General features: G+C 41.1%; 1 protein-coding gene across 1 annotated transcript in view; it reads left to right on the forward strand.

Moving 5' to 3' along the window:
* Positions 1–18,272, forward strand: part of INSC (INSC spindle orientation adaptor protein) — a 1,175,511-nt gene extending 1,157,239 nt beyond the window's left edge. The window contains exons 10-12 of the mRNA XM_086958676.1: positions 10,910–11,065; positions 13,185–13,261; positions 15,699–18,272. Coding sequence (XP_086814802.1) covers positions 10,910–11,065; positions 13,185–13,261; positions 15,699–15,827 — 362 coding nt within the window. The 3' untranslated portion in view covers positions 15,828–18,272. The remainder of the gene's footprint in view (positions 1–10,909; positions 11,066–13,184; positions 13,262–15,698) is intronic.
* The last annotated feature ends 6,041 nt before the right edge of the window (positions 18,273–24,313 follow it).

Consider the following 24,313-nt stretch of genomic DNA (forward strand, 5'->3'; position numbering starts at 1 on the left):
GTACTTCATCTAAAAAACATTCATAACAAGCACTATCTTTAAATATGAGGAACTTGCTTGTTAATGATCCATTCACTCTTTCATTTAACATGCTATGTTCCATGTGTGTCCAGAACGATGATTTTAACATTTTTCTCGAATTTCGGCTTAATATTAACGAATCATCCCAGAAATGTGCTAGACCAATCTTATTTAACCAAATTCTAACATGTCTAAGCCATGCGATACTATTACAGTTGTCCAATTCCATTATTTCTTTTAGACCATCCTTGTAATCTAACAGCTCGGGGGTCGACCAAAGTCTAACCCAGAACATCAACGGTCTCAAAATCGCATGGTGGTCGGTGTGTTTCATATTCATATCTCGAATAAGTGGTATTAGTGGTGTCCGGACAAGTAGTCTTAGTAACGCTCTATAGAATTTGTTTTCACCGACATCAAAAGTTTTTTTACACATGGGTTCCCATAATTCAGCTCCATATAATGCTGCTGATTGTGCTTTAAACTTAAAAACCTCTAATGCTGGTGAAACTGCTTTGCTAAGACTATTTCCATACCTTTTCATAATCGGTAACATGTTTTGCGTTAAAGTTATTTTACTTTTTTCTATCTGTGTTTTCCACGATAGATTAGAATCCAGGGAAACACCCAGATAGCTAAAATTCTGAACATGTTCCAATTTTTGCCCATTTAGAGTCATATTTTCCTTAAAGGTTTTGTGCAGGTTTATAGCCATATACTTTGTTTTATTGGTATTAATCTCAAGGCCTTTTTTGCTGCAGTATGTTTGGAATGTATTTAATAACCATTGTAGACCCCGGGGTGTTTGTGATACAAGTATGGTGTCTTCAGCGAAGAGGAGGGCTGGGACCCTTTCGCCCCCCAATTTTGGGGCATCATTTTACTCAGTACTGTAAAGGGTATGTCCTTGGCATATGGAAATAGCAGCAGTGAAGAGTCTGGCAAGTCAGATTGTTTTCAGTTTATGGTTGCTGGGATGGGATTGGGGTTGGTATGCACGGGACAAATGCTCAAGCAATATCAAAGATGATATTTGGTAGAAAAAGAAACGCATACAATTTAATTTCAAGAGTATAGCAAAGGTATGCGTTTGTCACAAAATAGTTAATAAGAGTGACATCTGTAAATCCACTACAACACACACTTTAAACGCATTATGATTCACAGTTTTTCTGGTTCACAAATGGCTGATTTTCATCATCACCAGTATTCTTCAGTAAATGACTGTCTTGGGTTTGGGCAAATAGTAGGTGTGGGCGTTATCATTCTACTTCAAATTTGATGGGGCCTTTTCCACCCAAGTTCATAAATGTCCAGCAAGAAAACATGTAAAGTTCAGACATCAACCACCAGAAAGCTAGTGGTTACTTAATTCAGGTTTTCCTCTAAATTACTTCAGTTTGCTAGCATGCCAATACAGATGTTGCCTGCTGGTCTTCTCCTTTAGGGTCTTGTATTGGTTTTGCCATCAATACATTTCTTTCTGTAGAAGAGAGAGAGTATCCCTGATATATATGGGTTTTTGAGATGTTGAGACATTCAAAAGAGACTTGTAATTTGGTTATACTGCCGTTAGATGGGCAAGTATGTGCATCGGGGCAAATACACTAATTGCATCACTTCAATCGGCAAATGGAAAAGTCATAGAAAGTGGCATGTAAGTGCCAAATCTCAGGCACTCCTTGTGGTGCATATATATCGTCACTCCAGTTTGTAGTAAGGTTCCAGTCTTAAAACCTTATCACGCGAGTGAGCCTGCATTACCCAGTGCAACTTCTCTGGTTAGGATGACAAGGGAAGTTATTGAGTACATGAGCCCAATTCATTATTGACCCTTTTTGGTAGTGTGGTAACAGAAGATCACTGCCTGAATATTGTTTGACGTAAATATAATTTCCTAAACATACCCTTCTAAATATTGCCCCATTACATGTAATAATAGAAAATATACAAAGAGTTGATAGATGTTTTTATAAGCAACATATATTACATTAGTATGTCAGTCAATGATTACTTAAATGATATTGTAAAATAAAACCTTGTAGTTTGTAGTAATATTTAAGACAATCATTTTCTAGTTCTTTGAACTTCTGGTGGATGGTCTATTAATTAATGGTACACAAGATTCCAGCATATTCTGGTGTTGATGCTTCTATCTGATAGAACAAGTCACAAAACTGCTATGTTTTGACTCTCCACGAAACCATGAGTATCTGCTCCAGCAAATTTGTATTTGCCTACCTGATATGCCCAGTGACTTCATATACACTAAATATTTTGGCATATCTCTGTCTGCCTCTTCCAGTAGACTGTTGGCTCATCACTTGGTGTAAGAACTGGCATCCTTTGGGTGCTATTCCTGCAAACATTTTGATTTTTACCTCCACGTTTTGCTGTATCATTTGTTTGCCCTAGGACTCTGAGCACTTTACCTTTGCTAATCAGTGCTAAAGTACATGTGCTCCTTCCCTAAACATATGTGTAATTGATGTATACCTGATTGACATATTTAAATTACTTGAAAGTCGCGTGTAAAGTGGTATGCCATATACCCAGGGCCTGTAAGTTAAATGCTACTCAGTGGGCTGCAGCACTGATTGTGCCATCCACAAAAGTAGCTCTTTAAACCTGTCTCAGGCCTGCCACTGCAGTGCCTGTGTGGACAGTTTACTGACAATTCAACTTGGCATTGGTTTTGCTATTAATACATGTTCATTCCGTAAAAGAGACCGAATATCCGTAATGCATATGGGCATGGGAGATGTCAGTACATCAGAAAGAGACTTGTAATTTGGTTATACTTACTTAGATGGGGAATTATGACACTAGATGGGGAAGTGTGGCACTACAGAAGATCAATGCATCCGCTATAGGGGTGTGTGTTCGACCTCATGGTCACAGATTCAAATTCCGGCAGGGTCACTCAGCCTTTCATCCTTCTGAGGTTGATAAAAGGAGTAGCATTGAGTTGGGTAACAATAAACGTATGTTATTCAGGGCCAAGATGCCCTTAGATGAAAGTGCACTTTACAAATGGTTATGTTATGTTACTTTCCAAGCCCTAAAAACTCCCCTTTTATTGCATATAAGTCCTTACTGGTGAAGTTGGAAAATTGAAATTTTTCTGCACTTACTGCTCTATGTGCCTGATAGCCTGTCGCCAATACACACCTGGGCCTGCTACATTTGTGCATTTCCCTAGACAGCCACAACACAGGACACACATTTGCATCTGCATTCATATGCATACTGATGAGCCTTCCTGGGCATGGAAGAATTTGAGGGACTGACACTTACACTTTAATAGGTAGTGTCCTGTACACACACAAAGTGCTGAACATCCCATAGATAGCCTGGCAGACAGGGCTGGGTTGAAATGGATCCTTGTGTACTTCACATGGCTCCCTTGAAGTCAGCCCCTACATCAAAGGCCCTTTTAGGTATAAGTACTGAGACTCTGACACCTTCAATTAGGAGACTTTTTAGATCTGCAACCAGACACTGCTTGCTCTACATCTACGCATTGCCAGAAGGACTGCTGTGCTGCCAGCAGGGACTGTCAGTCTACTAGCTGCTCTGCTCTGTTGACCTTCTCTTTGTTGAGCTGCAGCAGGGACTGTAACTTTACTACCTGCCTTTTTGTGCTGCCCTGCTGCCTGCTACCTTTTTGCTGTGTTGACCTAAAGCATTCTCCAACGGCTTGATGGCTTACCCACTGTTCCTGAAGTCTCAGGGTCATCAAAGACTTCACCTCAAAAAGATTGAGCACTTTGCTCCACAAAGGTCCAGCGCTTGCTTTTGACCTGCAACTGCTAACTGTGAAGATCAGCTCTATGTGCTGACCGAAATCGCCACTTTTGTGTTGGAGCCAACACTGCAGAGGTGAGGGAAGCCCTTACAGCGCAGCACCAGTGTTGCCCTGATAAATGGCGGCTTCCCTGTGATGACGCCTCAGTGCAGACCACCTATGTCACCAAAGGCCCCGCTTAACACCAACCACTCCTGTAAAGAGGATATCACCCCGTCTGTGCTCAGCACTCCAGGTATGCCTTGATTGCTTGTGTGAGGAAAGGTACTGTGCCTGTGGTTGAGACCCATGAGGTCCTCTGTGATTGACTTGCATTCCCTTGGGCGGCTAAAATGATTTTCAGACACCAAACCCGAGTGACACATGGCCCCCTTTCTGTTTGCAGTCCCTGCAAGCCAGTCTTAAGCACACACTGTATGAACGCCTACTTATCGATCCCCTGCAGGGATTTGTGTCAATTGCCCTAGTCCAGTGAGACCACGGCAAGGTTGTTAGACGTGACTGCTCTTACTGGCACTCACTGCATTGAACATTACCATAAATATTCTATGAGGAGCAAAGGTATTTTGAACAGTGGTTTTCCCCGCATGTTCAATAACACCCATAACTTAAAAAGTGTGCATTGAATTTTGATTATTTTGGTCTTGTTTTGGTCATAATATACTAAGCTGCAGTAGCGGTCGGCAGTAGGTGTTTCTATAGGGCGGTGACGTGGGCAGGAGGAGGGGCAGGGTGGGGGGAAATAATGTATGGATTACGGAGTTTTACAGGTAAGTAAACATTTAAATACATAAAACGAATTTCGTTGCGCGCACTGCATCACCAAATGTGATGCAGTGCGCGCAACGAAATTCGTTTTATGTATTTAAATGTTTACTTACCTGTAAAACTCCGTAATCCATACATTATTTCCCCCCACCCTGCCCCTCCTCCTGCCCACGTCACCGCCCTATAGAAACACCTACTGCCGACCGCTACTGCTAAGCTGCTTTCATAAACCTGTGGAGAGTCTTTTTCTGGTATATTCATTATGTTACTGTGTGTGTGTTTCACAAATACTTTACACATTGCCTCTTTTGAGAAACCTGTCTGCTCTGTGCCAAGCTACCAAAGGGTAAGCACAGGTTATCTCAGTTGTGTATCTAGCTTACCCTGACTAGAGTGATGGATTCTTCTGGGCAAGGGTGTACACCTTAGCCAACCAGAACCCCCATTTCTATCACTTGGTGATGTGAAAAGGCAGGAATCTTTTAGCAAGAATAGACCTAAGTCAGTCAGTCAGTCATATGTTAATTATGCATGCCTAGCAAGTGCGTGAAACGTCCTTATTTTTATTCAGGTGCGGCCTGAAAAATTGGAGACAAAGAATATTGTCTCAAAATTATTATTCTGATGTAGTTATTGGCTTTTACCAGAATTCTTAGAGAAATATATTTTCTGGGTCAGTTAAATTAAGGTGGTCACATCAACTTTTCCAAAAGGAATTTCAAAAGAAGGAGAAATATTTCTTAAAGTAGGGGGTGTTAATGTGATTTGGCTTTATTAGCTTGCCTTTCTACCATTTTCTATGGAGAATCTTTTATAGTCTCCTCTTCAAAAGGGACTGAAGTGTATACTTCCACATGCATGACCCACACATCTTATACCAGAGGACAAGCAGACATTTAAATAGTGCTTGTGTTTTCCAAATGTATCCCATTAATTTATTATAAACTCATAGCTGAATGGCTAGTTGTCAGTCTGGGCACTTCTAATTATTAGTCTTACTGCCCATTCATAGCATATATTTCAGTGAATTATGCATTGTGTCCATTTCTACAGAAGCATGCATTTTAAATACATTTGTAAAATAAAAATGTGTTGCAATTCATGTGAATTTTACTAATCTTGGTATTTATCTGTATTAGGAACTGTATTAAGTATTATATTGATTTCATGCTAAATGCTATTCAATCGAATGCTACATTAGGTAATAGTTTTACTAGATTAAAGAAATATACAATGTTGCTTGAGAAAATACTTAAGAGTATGGGAATTATTTACTCTTGTTCACTAAATGAATAGTAACACGCACTTTGGAGACCCCTTTCTAATTCTATTGTCATTATTTCTTTAAAACATATATGTTTCATGTAAAAAAAACTGAAAGCTGAAATTATTATTCAGATCGCTGTTTATTAATCATTAGTATAAATCACTTAAAGCACTATTTTACCTCATTCTAGTTCTGACTTTAAATGGTGTTTACATATAACAAACATCATGTTGCCTATCAAAGAAGTCCATTATTTACTCTTTTAAAAAAAAATACATTACAACCTTAGATGTTCTATAAAGACTTAAGGACCCATTTTGCCTGCTATCCAATCCCTAGCTCTTCATGGTAAAGACTAGCTGAATAATAACTTAGCCCATTTAATTAAGAACAGTAGCTGCCAGAGTTATAAACATTTCTGACAAGTAATTAAAGTAGTATCCTCTCTGCACTTACCATAATATTAGTCACAAAAAAGGTAGAGTTTTACGTTTAACAGAAATCAGAAATTGAGGTGATCTGAAAAGATCCCTTAAAGCAAATGTCGCACATGTATCATTTTCCTAATGTATTCTGCAGTTCTAGTCCACAGTGTGCATCGGTATGAATAGCCAAGAGGTAAGTCTACCATCTCTTTCCCGTAATTTTTCAATTTCATGTTGATTCAGTTGTAATACCTGTTGGACTTGGCCTTTTTTTGCAGGTTCAACCCTTAACTTTTTGCCTTGTCTGTAACCTGGTGTTGATGCTTTTAGACCGCTGGGCACTTTAACACTGAGGTCCAGTGTAAAGTGCGTGCGCTCTCTGTGTTCGGGTGGTGAGATTAGCCTGCCCTCCCGTAGGAATGCATGGGGGATAAAGACATCCATGGTAATACCTGGTATGAGAGGAGTACAGGGTCAAGTTTAGTATGTATTAACTCTTGAAGATAAATGCTGTGCAATGGTGTGCAAAGTTTTATGGTGACTGGTGGAGAAATGACACTTTTAGAAGTGGGCATTTCTGTGTTCTATGTGTCTGCCTGCCTGGTGTGAATTGCATGTCTGGCTTGTGAGTGACAGGAGCTAAGAGGTGTGGGTACCTCCAGGAGGGGCAGGGTGAGTCAGCGCTGAGCTGAATGGGACACCTGGAGTAATAGTGGTGGGAGGGGTAATCCCTTGACTCTGGTGCCTGCCCTAGTAAATGCTGGCTCCGCCCCCCTGTGGTGTGCCTGATGGCGAGCCACCACCTGACAAAGGGGAAGAGGAGCTTCCAAAACAAAGTGCTCCAAATCCCCCTGAACCAGTTGCATCTGGTTCCCCATGCCCTGCACTTTAGACAAAGGAGGAAGGTGTATAAGAGTAGAGGCTGTGACCCCATAAGGTTGTTCTGTACCTTGGTGCTGAACCTGCTGGGGCGTGCTGCTGCTGGGGCCCAGGGGGGGCTGCCTGGAGAGCTTGCATCCCTGAGCCCTGCATTGCCCCCAAATCTTTAAGGACTTCCAGGACTTTAATCCTAGCGCCTGGTGAGCGTTTTATTCTAATTTTGCCAGCTGAGGAGAAAGAGCGTTGGCTGCGCAGAGCTGCAACTCTTTGAGAGGGAATCATAGTAGCAGAGATCCCCCCCATGATGCCAAACCGAGCGGGAGCCTAGGCCGCTTTATACTTAGTCTGGAAGCGGGTGCCCACCCTGCATGGCCGCTTTGTTTATTTAAGAATATGCGGGTGCCCACCCCGCAATGGTGATTGTTCCACACAGGAGCCTACACTGTCTGGCTGAAGTGAAAGGAGATGCTGAGCGATGACATTCGGGCCTCTGCGGAGCACGGCACAGAAGTCGGGTGGCCCTGCCTGGTTGTGGGCGGGGCCGTTGGCAGGAAGGAACTGCCGGAGGGGATGTCTGGAGCCATGCAGGCTTCATGCTGACGTCCTGGCCCCATGAGAGGGACCGAGCGAGGCAGGCTGCATGGCACTGGAGGCAAGATGGGGCTTCCAAGTGGTGAGGTGAGCCCCGCAGCGTGCCGATGAGACGGCCATGGAGCCTGCAGACCCGGTGAGTTGCCGCCGCCTGGTGGGAGTTGGTGCCTCTCAAGGCACGTTGCCGGTACTCGGGGGGTGAGCGGACCTGTCAGAGAGTGGGCTGCTCCAACGTGTGGCCTGTAATTGCTTCCAGGGCCCCAGTGGCGGTCCCCAGGGGCACATTGGTGCTCATGCCTTTACCTTTCTCCAGCTGCGCCGCCCCAGTGCGGGCAGCTTCAACCTTCTAGCATGTTGTTAGAGAGTTCCAGAGAGAGGCTCAGGCAGCACTGTGGTGCCAAGATGGATTTATTGCTTGCAGCTGTGACACACCAGTGCGGGCAGCCTCAATGTTCTGCCGCATTTCCCTTATGACAGAGTCCCAGTGGGGACCCTGAGGGCACAGATGTGCCTTCACTTGATTTACAGCTGCGCAGCACTTAGTGCCAGCTGCCACGTTCAGGCCACAGTTCTTTGGGGGCATGTTTTGAGAGAGGAGTGAGCTGCACTCCTTTACCCTAGCCCAATGGCGCACTTCGAACTATGCTGCATTGGCAGCAGCCCTGACATTCTGGACAAACGGTGTTTGAGCCCCTTTGAGAAGACCAGTTGGCCAGGGGGACAGTTATTTATGTGATATTAGGAAATGTGATAATCTACTATGATTCATGCCTCTAATTGCGTTTGGGGATGAGGTTATGTGCGTAATGTGTTTATGCCAGTGAGAATATTTCCTACTGTGAGTATACCCCTAATGTGAGTGATGCTTAGGAGGTTAGGGTCTAAGATGTTAGACTGATGAGGTTGGCGTACATTGTGGTTGGCGCCTAATGTGATACTGTGCATAATATGGTTTATGTTACAGGCTGATGCTGAGTACAGTGGATACCAGTGATTACTGGTTGTACGTTTATGATATGTTTTACTATTACTAAGTTCGCTTTGTGATGGTTCTGACAGTGGTCCAGTGCGCCCTGACAGGTGTAAATAGTCCCTTGTAAATATGACCTAGTGCCAGGTGGCACGATGTATATTATGTGATTACGATTCTAATGTGTTTTGAGAAAACAAAGGCTATTTTTTGATATAACCTTGAGTAGAGTTCATTTTATGGTGTGCTTGGGATGTTGTTGCTGTGTGCGTGCGCAAACGCTTTACACATTGCCTCCGGGATAAGCCTGACTGCTCCTGCCAAGCTATCAAAGGGGTGAGCAAGGGTTATCTTTGGCGTGTAACTCCCTTGCCCTGACTAGAGTGGTGGATTCTGCCTGGCTTTGGCGGAAGCCTTAGCCAACCGGAAATCCTATTTCTAACAATACCGATATGTATGACTATGTGAGAAGGAAGAAGCCACCTCTTCTCAAATTAGGCATTCTCTATCACATTAGAGTGAGCTTTCATTTTTTTTCTTGGCTATAAACTAAATGAATGGTTTGTTTAATAGGAATTTATAAGGAATAAGCAGTTACATCTGCATGTCCCATCACACACTGCATTTATATTTACTTGTTTGCAGTTCAAAATTGTGTGTAATTGGCCCAATGTGTCAGAGTTCTTTACAGAATTAAAATCAATGTTTCACTCAAAAATCACAAGGAGTAAAAAATAAAGTTACTTGTAGATAAAATAAAAATAGTAGTGAGTTATGATCAATTGACTAAATAAATAGCACTTTCTGTTGAAATTCAACTAGGCATTAAATCAAAATAAAAAAGGCGGCAATTCTAAGTATATCCATATATAACATAGAAAATGGCTTGCTGATTGGAGGAATGACATTTTTAAATATGCAGTTATCTTTGGAGATACTGTATGATAAGAAGGTGTCTGTTTACTTTCCGATATTACAAGTGAACACACCTTGGCAAAATCAATAGGTCTAGCTGCCATGCTGGTCCTTTTTTTAAAACTTTGTTAGAGGAGGTTGACAATAAAGATAAATCCTAAAACCTAAACTTTTTTTTCTTTTAAAACCACAGTTATGCTATAGTAGTCCTTGGCACTTAAGGAAACTACATTTTGCCTGGTTGCGAATGGGTCCGTGAATTCTGACCAGTGTGTAGCCCCCTGTTTGCACATGGAAAAGAATTCAAGTTGGAAGGTGTTTAACATATTAAATGCATTAAATACCTCAACCTTCATTAAAGTTCGGCAGGTCAAACCTGATTGTGACGTGTTCAACATTAAAATCCCTATTTTATTCCCCCAAAAACTAGTTATAAGGAGCTATTTATCACACCTGCTAAATAATGTACCCTAGGGTATTGTTAGTTATGTGGTGTGATAAATAGTATCTTTACTCTTAATCAGGCCATTAGTGTCTAGATGTACTCATTGTGAAAGAGCAGAATGTCAACAGTCTTACTAAAGTAAGCCAGTGGCTGAAGCAGGCAAACCCATTTCTTTATGCTGTAAGCTGTAGTGGCAGAAGTAAAATGTGAACCACACAAAAATTGGCAAATCTATGAAGTGAGCTGACTGAAAGCCCCTGTAAGATTGTATATCATATATCTGATTATAGTTCAATCATAAGGTCTTGGCTAATATGCCAGACATAAAAGGGGTAATATACGTCCACATTTATAGTTTCATCTTATAAATGATAGAGAAATGTTCTTTGAACCAAGGATTTTCGTAGCGCGCGCTGCATTGCATTTTGCGATGCAAGGCGCGCTAAGAAATTTGTTTTATTTATTAAATTGTTTACTTACCTCCAATTAACCATATTCCGGTTTTTAGCACTCCCCACCCTGCCCCTCCCCCGCCCCGCCTTTCTGCCCCACCGCAACTCCCTCCACAGGCCGTGGCTGATAGATTGTTCCCATATTCAAATTTGTCCTTGACATATTTTCTGCACTACCTAATCAATGGGCATATGAACTAAAGGGAATTTGTGTCACTCCAAATGAATTTGTATTTGGTAAAACAACAAATTGCAGCTATGTATGAATTTTACTCACCCTGCTCAAAACAACACCTTTATGATTGACAGACGTATGCATTATAAATGAGTAAAACTATATGTAATTCAATTTTTCGTTTATATTTAAGGTGTCCAGGTTTTGATTGACATGCTGTTTGAGAAGTCCTCATCTGGCAGTGTAGCAGAAGTATCTGCCTGTGAAAGAGTTCAACAGAAAGCAGCAGTGACTATTGCGCGGCTAAGCCGAGATCCAGAAGTAGCACATGCAGCCATTACACTCAAATGTAAGATTATAGCTTAGTGAAAAATCTATTTATTGAAGCATGCATTTTATCTCATCCTATGTGTAATCATTTTGTCTTGTAGATATTTTTATTTATTACATTGTGCAAAACCGTGACCTCCCACACATATGGCACATTGTGTAGCTTTGAAATGTGTTCTTAACCTGCATATACTCATAGATAAGGTTGTCTTTACTCTTACGACGTTATCATATTCCTTTTCTGCACGTAAGCATTGGTGCTGAAGGGACCATTGGGCCCATTTTCCAACTAATGACTGTATATAGTGCATACACTAACTTGGTAACTCAGTAAGTTAGGACATAAATTCTGGACCATGTAGCTGGAACCAACAACTGTGTTTCAGAGCTGTTCTGACTACAACTGGGACGGATGCATGAATTACTGTTTGCAAAAATATGATCACAATTGGAAACCAGCTTTTTTGTGACCAGTAAAACATTCTGAGAACTAAAAAATGTATTGATAGGTTGGATCATAGAAATGTGGGTCAAAGTGAATTGTAATTAGGGGTGGGTGGAACTCTGGAGTTTTATTCAGCGGAATTGCACTCCACAAAATTGTGCAGGGTTACCTGAAAATTCTGATCTCTCGTAATGCTTGTGCTGATATCTAGCTCCGGGAGCTTGTCCCGTGCTGTAAAGTCAGCACGAACTGCACCACTTGGTGTCACAGGGGGTGCTGTTTCTTTCTGCTGCTCGAGTAGATTTTCTACTCGAGCAGCAACCTTATCAACATGAGCGGCAACTTTCTCAACATGAGTGGTAGCGACATGCCGCTACTACCTGTGTTGGAAAAATCTTTACACTTTTTCCCACTTGCACTCGCCAACTTAACACTGGCTTGCTGTGAGTGAAAAAACTCCACCACACGATGGTTGGCAGAGTTTTTGCCGCTCTCCACACTCCAAGCAGAGTGGGCAAAACTCTGTGAATGGCGGCAGAAAGGAGTTTACATCCCACCCCTAGGCATAATGCAAATTGCAGTTGAGTCAGATAAGTGCCATCACAAGGATGGTGGCCTGCTAGGGTCAGCTGACCACCATGTCTGTGGTTGCCTTTCAGTATGGTTTTTGAAATGCAACCACGTTTTCCTGAAAGGGACAAGGCTAAGTTTTAAAAAATAAAGTTTTTTTTTATAGAGTTGTTACTGGTCCTGTAGACCACAGCCTTCTTTACAACCAACGTTTTTTTTTTAATATTCACAAAGGGTCAGTTGTCCGAAGGGAATATCTTCCGTTCTGCTAATGACTTACCATCTCAACTTACAGGTTAGTAATTGTTCAATGTTTTGGCTGTATTCTGATGTTAAAACATTAGTACATGTCCTACTAATTTGGTATTTGGGATGGATGCCAAAGACACGCCCATTCTAATAGCCCAATCAGTATGGGGACACAATCATATTTTAAGAGTCTGCAAACATGTACCGCCTACTAATAGGGTCTGTAAATTGCAAAAAACATTTTTGTGGTTGCAATCACCGATTTGGACTATTTGCTACCGAAAAAATGGTTGAGGCATCCGACCCTTATTAAGTGATTTTATGCCTCTGAGACAACACAATGTCTGCAAAAACATATTCACGGGTTCCTTCTCTGCTCCTGCGCAGACACAGAATGGCATCATGAATAGGTCTGGATCAAATTTTGTTTCTAGGTTTGGACTTCTGTGTCATTCAAGATTGTTTGTCTTAGTGTATTTTGAATAATTGTTGCTTCCCTTGCATTATCCTTTTGGCATGATATTTGCATAGCTGAAAATATCTCACAGAAAGTGTGACACAGATCTATGCACTAGACACTGAACATTTTCTACTTAAACCACGATACCTCCCATTTCTTGCATTATTTTTGTATGCATGATGTCCCTTCACGTACAATTTTGATGCAGACCAATATAATATATTTGACAAAAGCTATGGTTAGTACCTGAGGACTCAATTTTACCCAGCCCTAGAAACCAATGAATTCCAGTGCTTGAAAAGAACCTACCACATTTATTAACTGTGCAGGAGCAATTTGTATATTTATACGTTATAAATAACCTTACACATGGTACTCAACAAACCTAACCCATTTTGTTTTTTTAAATGTCAGGTATTCCTCGTCTAATCGAACTCTGTAGATCGCCCCCAGAGAGAAATAATAGCGACTCTGTGCTAGTTGCCTCATTGGTAAGTTCATGACAGCATCATTGGCTTTGCTACTATATATCACCAATATCTAATTGCAAAAGTCTTCGATATGAAGAAGTGATCGAAACGTTGAGGTAAAAACATGATTCATTTTCTTCCTACAGTGAAAAACGGTATACAACACACAGGTGCTTCGGTTGTATTTGTACTAAGAGTGAACAAGTGCTTTTGGATTGTCTGTCTATTGATCCAGATTAACATTTTAAGTTGTAAACGTCCTAATTGCGCCGAACAAACACACTATGGATAAGGAAACCAAAGTTGTCACAAATACTACTATAAAAAATAATACATCATTCATATATTTCTTCAAAATGCATGGGCTTCCTGGCCTTGCTGCAGGCGATTTACTTTCTTGAAGCAATTGAAAAAAATGTATGCACACCTAAGCCAAGAATTATTTATTAAGGTTCTGCAGGTTACAAACATTTCACATTTGCACCACATGATTTAAAGAGAGTAAATAGATTCAGTGTGAGATCACGTCTTTGGCTGATATTGAAGTGTCACAAAGCCAATTTGCTTTTCTTGTATTTTGACAATCCTTCAGCAGATAGCACATTATGCTGATTTCCAACATGTCAGTCGGCGCTAAACACATATTCTTAATCATCCAGGTGAAAAGATCAATTCCTCTGTGCTTTCCTCCCTAGCAGGGGCGTCGCTTTCTTTGGTTCAGTAGGTGCAGTGGGTGCAGTGGCACCAGATCTCGGAGGCCTGGAGGGGCTCACCGATCCCTGATTTCTGCTACATTATACTAATCAAACAGCAGCCAGTGAGCCATGTCCATTGTTGTATTAGGGCCCACGACACACTGACTACGCCAGTCCCTTCATTGCTCCTTCAAGATCCTCCTGTTCTCTGCCAAGGGTGCCACAGTGTGGACGGAATGCAGCAAGTCTTCTTCACCAGGCGGGAAGATAATGTAGTGAGGAGCTGCATACGTCTATCCAGCCAATATACTCAATGCACCGCGACTTGGAGCCTGGGTGCAACTCATTTACTCCAGACCCTTCCAAAGCGCAGAGTATTATTAAAAGTCTTTAGTGGTCATTGGGGACATCTTCACATTCCTGTTGTCTAATGGTGGATGTCCTAAGATTGCCTAACATAAATAGTCTTAAAGGACAAAGTTAGACCGATGTGATGGCCCTAGGTTGACAGCTTGGCACGAGATGTAAAAGCTGGCACTCAAATTCTTTCGAATGCTTTATCATTGATTTCTAGGAGCACAAGCACGGATTAAAAAACTCCTAAAGGTTTTGATTGGGTTACATCAGTTATCACCAGATGCTGGGCAGGGTACTAGGTAAATAACAGTATATTGGGCCTCTTCTGATTGCCCTCCTGCTCACAAGCGGTGATGGAAGCACATTCATCTAGGAGTCTGAAAAGTGACAAGAATTAACAACGTCTGGGGAGTGCTTGCTAAATGACGGCCACAACAGTGTGTAGGTGTGTTGTCTAGTATTCTAAGGACTGGCGGCTCAGCAAATGTGGGAGATATGCAAGTGGGTAAATCTGGGTGATTGTGGATGGCTGAATAAGTGCATGACTGGATGTATGCCAAACATGAGCTTACTAATCAGCCTACTACCTATTTATCCACGCATTCACTTTTCGGTTCTTTCAGCCATTTACTCTTCTATTAATTCTCTTACCTTCTCTATCCATCCTTTATCCCATTCATCCAACTAACAGGCTCTGTGACTCATCCTAAACCTCTTTCACTATTCTGAGCTCCCGAATAGTCCTTTCTAAACTCTACCCTCCTTTCTCTATCCTATCCTATTCATCCAACTAACAAGCTCACATGTCTACCACACCCAAGAAAAATGTATATTTCCCCCTACTAATCCACCTTTGGGTTCCAGGGTAGCATGCTACTCGCCAAAAACCTCTTCAAAGCCTCGACAGAGGTGATAAATTCTGTATAAATACAATTACATTTCACTAATTTGCCCATTTTTCTACACTCCCAGGGGTTAAGCAGAGATTATATGTTGACCTCGCCACAGTGGCGTTTGGTTTTATTGAGCTGGTAGAGGTGCTCTCCTCACAAATGAATAACCCCACTTCTCACATGTAACACAGAAGTTCAGAGAAGTGGACGGTGTAACCAAACTTTTTCCCAGGCCTAGTTTACAGTATGCCCAGCACTGACAGTCTTAGATAAAGCAGCTTGCTAAGGAATGGCTGCTATAGCCTAATTCACATTAAGGCACAAGCCTGGTGGGAATCTAACATCCATGTGGTACGTATAGATTATTCTACAGTCAACTGGCCAAACCTAAATCATAAAGTCTGGTATAAATGCTCATGAATTAGCAATGAATCCATATTTCTGTCAATGAAACGCTGTTCCATTTTACATTATTTTATGTATTTGTCAAAGATAACATATTGTTTCTTATAGGCCGCTCTGAGGAGACTTGCAATTATGGACCCAATGGCGCTTGAGGACACGGATTTGGAGCAGCTCGTTAAGCCCAGACTCGTTGATTCGTTCTTACTTTGCACCAACATGGAAGAGAGCTTTGTTTAAAGACTTACACTTATTTGTAGGTGTATCGTTTTGAAATGCCTGCCATTCGGGCACACGGGGGACCAATACGCAACTCTGCTTTGCAAAATGCTGTCTATGGTAACAGTTATTGCTCATTATACAAAGAAGGAAAGAAGGAACAGATCCCAAGAAACTCAATTTATGAGAGTTTTGCAAAGCAATGGCAGTCTAAGAAGTGGAATGGCAATTTTAAAATGTTTAATGATGTTTTGTAGACTATATCTGACTAGCTGACATTTCTTTCTTTCTCACAGTTACTCGTTACTTTTCAGACTGCATCGATTGCTAATTTATGACATTAAGAGGAAATCAAATTTAAATTGCCTCCCAAGAATCTCATTTGTAGATGTAGAATTTGTAGACTAGAAACAATAGGTGTTTGGCAATAAATGTTTCAAGGCATGAATTCTGTGTTCAACACTTTGCCAACTGTTTATAGAGTCGTTTTCTCCTTATCTTGATGTTGGCATCCTATTGCACGCATTAAGGACATGCATCACTCAATGTGTAACTAATTAGATGACATTTGCATATACATGTACAATGATATACTTTTGTATGGAACAATGTGTTTCATATAATCATATATTCATTTAAATATTGTAAAGTTAATGCATCTAAGCTCAAAGACTAAATATTGTTGCAGGTCTTCGTTCGTTATGTAGACGCTTTGCTAATAGTTCACATTCAACAAATCATATTATTGCCAGGTTACACGCACCCAACCATGAGATTCTTTTCGACGGACCATCTTGCCTTTTCAAAATCTGCTTCAAACATTTGAGATGTGCATGTTTTAAAACATTCTCTGTTATTTGCATTTGTTTGTGTTCTACAATGTTCATAAAGATGCCGAAATGTCTCTTAGAATGATTCAATGAGCATAAGCCCCAAGGCACAGAAATGTGTAACACCATATAGTCGCAGGCTTATATGTATTATTGGCTTTCTGCTTTTGCATTTTTAAAGTTTTCAAAGCCTCGGGCTTATCTCATGAAAATCTACTACATTTCATAGATGTTCAGGCATGTGTCCAGTAGCCCTACACTTGCCAGCAACTGCCCGGCCAGGTAGGAGCGGCGGGGCCAGGGTGAGGGGTGCGGGGGGGATTCGACAGACAACTACGAGGGAAAATGAAAGAAAAAAATATATTTTTCTCTTGTCGTGGTCTGTCAAAATCCCCCCCACCGATCTTACCTGCGTGTGCTGTGGCCGACACTTGCACATAAATATTCTACATGTATAGGAATGATGGAACTGTGCATTATGACGTTTTTCCTCTCTTTACCTTCAGGTGGAAAACACTTCCCTTATTTTACCTGTCAAAATGGGGATTTTTTTAGGCACTCCCCGATTTCGAATCAACCACTCACTCGTACCTATTTTGGTGTACTTTTAGAATTACATCCCTGGTGCAATTGGCATCGCAAATGTCGGAGAAGCCCCACAGAGTTATCCCTCTTGGTTGTCCTAGCGTTCACAATGTCTACATTATAACACTCCTTAGGGAATACTCATGTCTTAACTTCAATCATTTTGAGATGCCTGTTTGTCCTTCGCAGAGACCATTTTTCAAAGTAAGATGCATTTAAAAAAAGTAATACTGTATTTATGTGGCCAAATTCCTCAGTGGGAAGATTTATTTATTCTGCGTTTTGCTTCTTTGTCAAAAGTGTCTGTATTAATATAAGTTTTGTATGAAAAAATATGTCAATAATAATTTGAATATAAAAATAATATTATTTCATTGTCTGATTTACATCCAAATTTTGTTAGGGTACTGTCGCATAAAATAACCTAACATTTATGCAACCATTTCACATGCATTTATTTTTTATTATTTTATAAATGTACTGTCTTTACTCAAGTTGCATTTGAAGTCCACACGAAGTTGATCTTTATAAAATGTAAATATACTGGTTTCTCATTTATTAATTTTACATTGAAGGTAACACCATAATCGGAGTGAGGTAGAAACGTTTTGGCATTGATTTTTTAGCAAAGTACAGATTTATATCTTCTTTTGAAAGTTCTTTACCATTTGAAAGAGACTTTTCCTTTCTTTGTGCCAAACAATAACTTTATTTAGTTCAGCTATTTGAAATATGCAGGTGGGTGGAGTAGGGGGGACAAATAGAAAAATCACATGCCATTATATTTACCAGCATTTCTCATATGAGGGATACCTGATTTGTATTAATACGTTATTTCTTTTTACTTGGCTAATAATGTTTAAATCGGATTTGTTGATATTCACACTTTTATTAAAACAACCCAGACCAACTTTTAATCTTTTTTTTATTTAAGATGGATGACACTTTGTACCATTTTTGTTTAGCATTCATGTAACTAATTTCCCTTCAAAAACGTAAAACTCCCTGAAGCAGTGATATATTTTGATTCTTGAAAACGGGATGAGTTTTAAAACTGTACTTTGATGTTATTTTTGCAACAGGTGATCAAAAATGTTGTCGATTTGTCATTGGTTATGTTTTTAGTATCCCTCCACTTAGGAAAAATGTAAAAATATATGGGTAGAATATTAAACAAAGTATTTAAACTAATGCAAAACGTTATAGAAATTATTGGGAAACTGTGATTTACAAAATGTCTATAATTGTAACCTTATACAATAAAAGCATCTCTAGAAAAGAACTTTATTACTAAAGCTGCATGACTAATAGATTAGAAATGCATGCTGATAGATTGTTTGAGAAGTACTAAATACCCAGCACTTAATTGCCATTGTCTGAGACGTGGCTGTGTCTGGTGGCTCTGAGGACTAATGTGTCTACTGCAGTAGCCTGTGTTCAACATCATGGTTACATGTTCGAATCCCGTAAGGGCCACTCAGCCTTTCAGCCATCTGAGGTCGATAAAATGAGTACCATTGAGTTGGGTAACAAGAAACATCTGTTATTCAGCGCCAAGATACCCGTAGTGGTGAAAGTGCGCTTTACAAACACTTATGTTATGTGAAACAGTGTTAACAGCTCCACCGTACTTAAGGGTGACCCTAAAACAATACTAATATGTGCAACTAACAACTGTCAATGGCACCCTAATCTCACCCAACACAATCCAACCAACAGACAAATTGTCCAGTTTGCTCTGAGTTCCGAATTCACGCTCTCACAAAACGAAACGTTGGCAAACCACAAAAGGTAGAAACAACAATCTAAGCATTCGGATTGGCTGAACGAGCTCCAACATTTCATAAAGGGTGCTAATACAGAAAATGCCCCCCCCCCCCCTCCAAAAAAAATGGCTACGTTGCAAGTGATGGAATAGGTCTCTTTTCTATGTCCTATTGTATAGACCTGGCGGATCATTTTAATAAATATTGTATATATTCTCTTCGAGTTTTTCCTTAAGTTCGACTTTGTAAATCATGCTATAGTGAACTCTCACTTTTGAAATTGATACCATTCTACATTTCACTATTATAGTTCATAAAATATTTGTCACGTGAAGATTTAAAAATGCCACAAGATAGAATGTGACCAGAATGGCAGCCCTAGTCAGTGTGGATGTCAGACATTTTTCTCTCCAAATCTCCAAATTATATACTTGCATTTTGTGCCAGTTGTAGACACATCACATGGAAATCTAACAACTCATTAATGAAAAGTAATCACTTGCATGAGAACCACAAATGTTCTATTGTGTTACTTTCAGACATTTTTAATTCCCATAATAAATAGGAATTATGGAGCACAAAAACGCCTTAACTGAAAATGTACTGAAATCCTCTCAGAACACACTGTTCCTGATCATTCTCCATCACCATATGCCTCTCAATTAATAATAGCGCATACATGTGGCTCATGAGATAAATGATATTAAGAGGCCAAAATGATGGCTTTTGGCAGATCTTCTAATGCACACTTTTTATCACGTTTTACGGGTTTTTTTTAACATATCTTTATTGAACATTTTTAAGAAGGGAAGGGAGGAAGTTCCAGGACAATCCTAGCATAGCACCACAGTTAAAGCAATACAAGGACATAAGGAGAATGTTTCTAACTATCGGTACATCAGTGGTTAATGCAACATATGATGGTCCTTGATAACAGTTTGGAAACCCTACCCAAGGACATCAAGCAAGCATATCCTCAACACCTAGAGTCCCAATATCGGTAGTGCCTTCCAAAGCCTGATTACCCAACCCCCCACACCACCTAAGACCGGCTGACTTATGAAAAAAGTCGTCCTAGGCAGGTTCACTGTAATATGAAAAACATTATAGTAGACAGGTGCACCTCTGCCCTATTCCCCTTAAAATAGATCTTATAAAGTAGCAAGATTAGTTAAAACGTATACATTTTGTCTGTGACTGTTATGGAAATATGTTCCATTGGATAATTGGTATTGGTTACTAATGAGTCAAACGGAATGTCTCTTGATAAACAACTTTTTAGGGAAGATATCCTTGACAACCCAGTGTACTTTTTCAGAAAATAATGGCAGCTTATTTCAAAATTAGGGAATTCGGCTCTAAGAGCTGCACAATTCAAGAGAATGACTTTCTTAGCTCGCTGGATGGCATACTATTCCCCAAGAGGATTGTCAAAGATATATCCGGAGGTGGAGGACCGTTGTTTTTGATGTAAGCAGGTTGTGAGCGGAGATTGGCTGGATTTTTTTTTACCTGCCCTGGGAGATAATTGTATTGAGAACAAGTGTTTGATGCCTTAAGCAGGGTGCTAAATACACAGTTACAACCTGATGTACATATAGCACTCTGTGGGCTTAGTACTCAAAGGCAATCTCAACTTTGCTGTAAAAGCGTGGATGTATTTATAACTATTACGTCTTTAGTTGCGCGATCCTTGATCCTGCAGAATTGGAGGACTAACAGAGCACCAACTTTCCAAGAATGGTGTAATAAAATGATCTGAACTCAAAAACTTTGACAAAGCATTTGCTAGTAGGGTCGGGGGTCTTAAAACATTTACCGCTTCCTGGCAATTTATAATAAAGATTTAGAAATTTACGATAGGACTCTTTCCTCTACATATAAGCACTTAATAGGATATAATTGTATAGTAATGACTGCTATATTCTTCATCTTTGCACTTTAAGTATCACATATCCAATGTCTGCACTAATGCACTCTTGCACTTTCTAGATATACCTGGGATTAGCTGCAGTATTGAAATTACAGATGTAAAATATTGTATTAGTTTGTAATAGGACTCTCTCCCTTACACAAAAGCACTTTATAGGACATAATTGTAGAGAAGTGTTGGCTGCTAAATTCTTCTTCTTTGCATTTGAAGGATCACATATCCAATGTTTGCACTCATGCACCCTCGCACTTTCTACATATAGCCAGGATTTGTTGCTTTATTGAAATTATAATGATCTAAAAGATTGTATTGGATTCCATAACTGAAATATATGTTCCTATACTGCTTAATAGGTGTGAAGTCACCAAGATACTAAGCGTAAGGAATACTAACATGGCTACTGTATTCTAAATCCAACTGGTTTTATGTTATTGTTTATATGTATTCTGCTATTTTTAGGGAAATACCGGGATACGTCTCTCTTTTATGCTGAAACAACCAAGACAAATTTGATATATCTGTTTTATCTGCTTGTTTAAATAAATACAAAATACAATAGAAAAGATGTGGCCCAGCCATGAATTCCCCAACTTGCTCCAGTGGTATAGGTCTTTTAAGAGTGCCTCCAACACCAGAAGCACAGTATAGTCATTTAGCGTGTGAATGGAATTCGGCCCATTTTGTTTATTGCATAACGTTTCCTATCACGTTAGGTGTTTGGAGCAACAATGTAGCATATACACTTTCTATAGCCATGCATATTTTGGAAATTAATGACATTAATTAAAATAACCTAGGAACACATGTCACAGCACTGTGCATGTTTACATTCCTCCAATTAGGAAAGTTCTACGAAAGTCTGTATAATGAATGAAATGAATGAAAGGAGCCTTGTCCTGCGCGAACTTTGCCCAATGGGCGTCAAGGCGCTTACTTCATAAATACCAGCTCATAGCAACACCGGAGCAATCCATCATTGGTAGGCTCTGGAAAAGCACCACGTTTTTAAGGCCTTTTTGAACAAATCCATTGAGGGTAAGGTTTTAATCTCAATTGGAATAGCATTCCAGAGCTGAGGGGCAACAACGGAAAAAGCCCTGGCTCCCCATCTGGTCAGCCTGAATCGGGGAACACCAAGTTGGAATAGTCCCGCGGATCGCAGACATCTTGTTGGAGAGTAGCGGGTGAGTAAAGAGCTGATAGCACCCGCTGAGCCATCCGCGAGTGCTCTATATGTCAGACACAAAATTTTAAAAGAAATTCTGTGCTGAACAGGGAGCCAATGAAGATCCCTCCTCGCAATGGTGGCAGATGATGTCTTAGGAAGAGCCAAAACAAAGCGCGCCGCAGCATTCTGCACAATTTGCAGTCGATGTATAAGGCCCTTGTTGGACTCCATGTACAGAGAGTTGCAGTAATGTAACCTGGAGCCAACAAGAGCGTCTGCAATCTGTTTGCGCGCCTGGAGGGAGAGATAGCTATGGATTCTATTGAGTATCCTGATCACACCCCAGCAAGTGGCCACAGTCCGGTTCACTTGTAGAGACATCGAGAGTGAGGTGTCAAATACCACGCCGAGATTTCTGGCTGATTGGGAGGGGGTGGGGCAGGTGCCAAGAGAAGAAGGCCACCACTCACTTGACCAAACATCTTGGTCCTTCCCAAAGACCAGTACCTCTGTCTTGTCGCCGTTCAGCTTAAGGGAGTTGATGATCATCCAATCTGCCACATGCTGCATGCATGACCTGAAGCTGGAGGCGGATGTCCTGACAGAGGAATGAGCCAGTGACACCATGATCTGGGTGTCGTCGGCGTAAGATACCACCTCCATCCCCTGCGATCTTACTAGTCTAGCAAGGGGGGCCACGTAGATGTTAAACAGGGTCAGACTTAATGCCGACCCCTGTGGCACCCCGCATTGCAATGACTTGGGAGGGGAGAGGTAGTTTCCGAGCATCACTCTCTGTTCCCTATCAAGGAGAAAAAAATTAAGGAGACTCAGGGCCGGCCCAGTAACACCTGCCTCCCTAAGCCGAGATGTTAAGATGGCAGAAGACAGGGTATCGAACGCGGCCGTGAGGTCCAACAGGACCAGAACTGTAGTTTGGCCAGAGTCCACTTTGCGTCGGATGTTATCGACCACAAGAGTAAGAGCGGACTCCGTGCGGTGGTGTTTTCTGAATCCTTGCTGGGTGTTGTCAAGGTATTCAGAAGCATCCAGAAAGGAAGACATATGGAGATTAAGATGTGCTTCCAGTATTTTTGCTGGGGCAGGGAGTAGGGAGATAGGCCTAAAATTTTTAAGAAGGCCGGAGTCAAGTGATGGTTTTTTAAGGAGAGGCTTCACAATAGCCTTCTTCCATACCGGTGGAAAAGAACCCTGGACAATAGCCTTATTCATGACCTCCAACATAGGAGGAAGGAGACTACTTCTACACTCTTTGAGTTTTTTGAGAGGTAGAGGATCCATTGGGGAAGAGGATTTGGTCCTGTCAAGTAGAAGGTTCAGTCCTTCCAGGGACAAAATGGAAATTCCGTAAGTGATCTGGAAGGAACTTCATCCAGAGAGTCCAAATTAATTATGGCAGGAGGGATATTCTCGTCCAGGGAGTGGCGTTGGACTTATAAAGAAACATGAATGTCCAGAATTTTGTTGTGAAAGAAGTCTGAGATATCATTGCAAAGACCCTGAGAGCTGACTACGGGATCTGGGAGTTGAAGGGAGCATAGCGAGTCAGCGATTTTGAAAGCTCCCTAGATGAAGTGAGAGAGCTAGTAGGTTGGAAAAGTACTCCTGCTTTTCCAATACCACTCTCTGTTTATACTCCCGCAGTGCAGACTTATGGACCTCCCGATCCTTAGGGTCCCAGGATTTCCTCCATCTTCTCTCGCTGCTCCTACAACCCTGCCTTAGGGATCTCAACTGGTCGGAGAACGACGGTGCCGTAGGCTTCCGCCGGGCTACATAACGCAGATATGCGGGGAAAGCTTTTCTACTGCATTAATGATGGAATCCATCAGATCCTGAGCTGCCTCATCCGCGTCTTTCAGGGAGAGGGACACGGGAGCTAAAACAAGAGAGGCAAAAGCCTCATCCGTGATGTTTCTGAAATTTCTCCTAAGAGTAAGTGAAGTAGTAGCCTGTTTAGTAGGGCATGAGGCAGGAAGAGCAAGTTCCAACGGTACTGCAAAGTGGTCTGTCCAGACCAACGGCAGAGGGGGACCAATGGAGAGTCTCGAATCACTAGAAAATACACTGTCGAGGATATGACCTGCCTTGTGTGTGGGACTGTTCACAAGCTGAACAAGGTCACAGGCTCCGAGTGACTCAACCAATGACAGGGTATCCTTTGAGTTAACCTCGTCAAGATGGAAGTTGAGGTCACCCAATAT

This window comes from Lissotriton vulgaris, chromosome 2_1 (genome assembly GCF_964263255.1).
Source record: "Lissotriton vulgaris chromosome 2_1, aLisVul1.2, whole genome shotgun sequence".
Classification (NCBI taxonomy): domain Eukaryota; kingdom Metazoa; phylum Chordata; class Amphibia; order Caudata; family Salamandridae; genus Lissotriton; species Lissotriton vulgaris.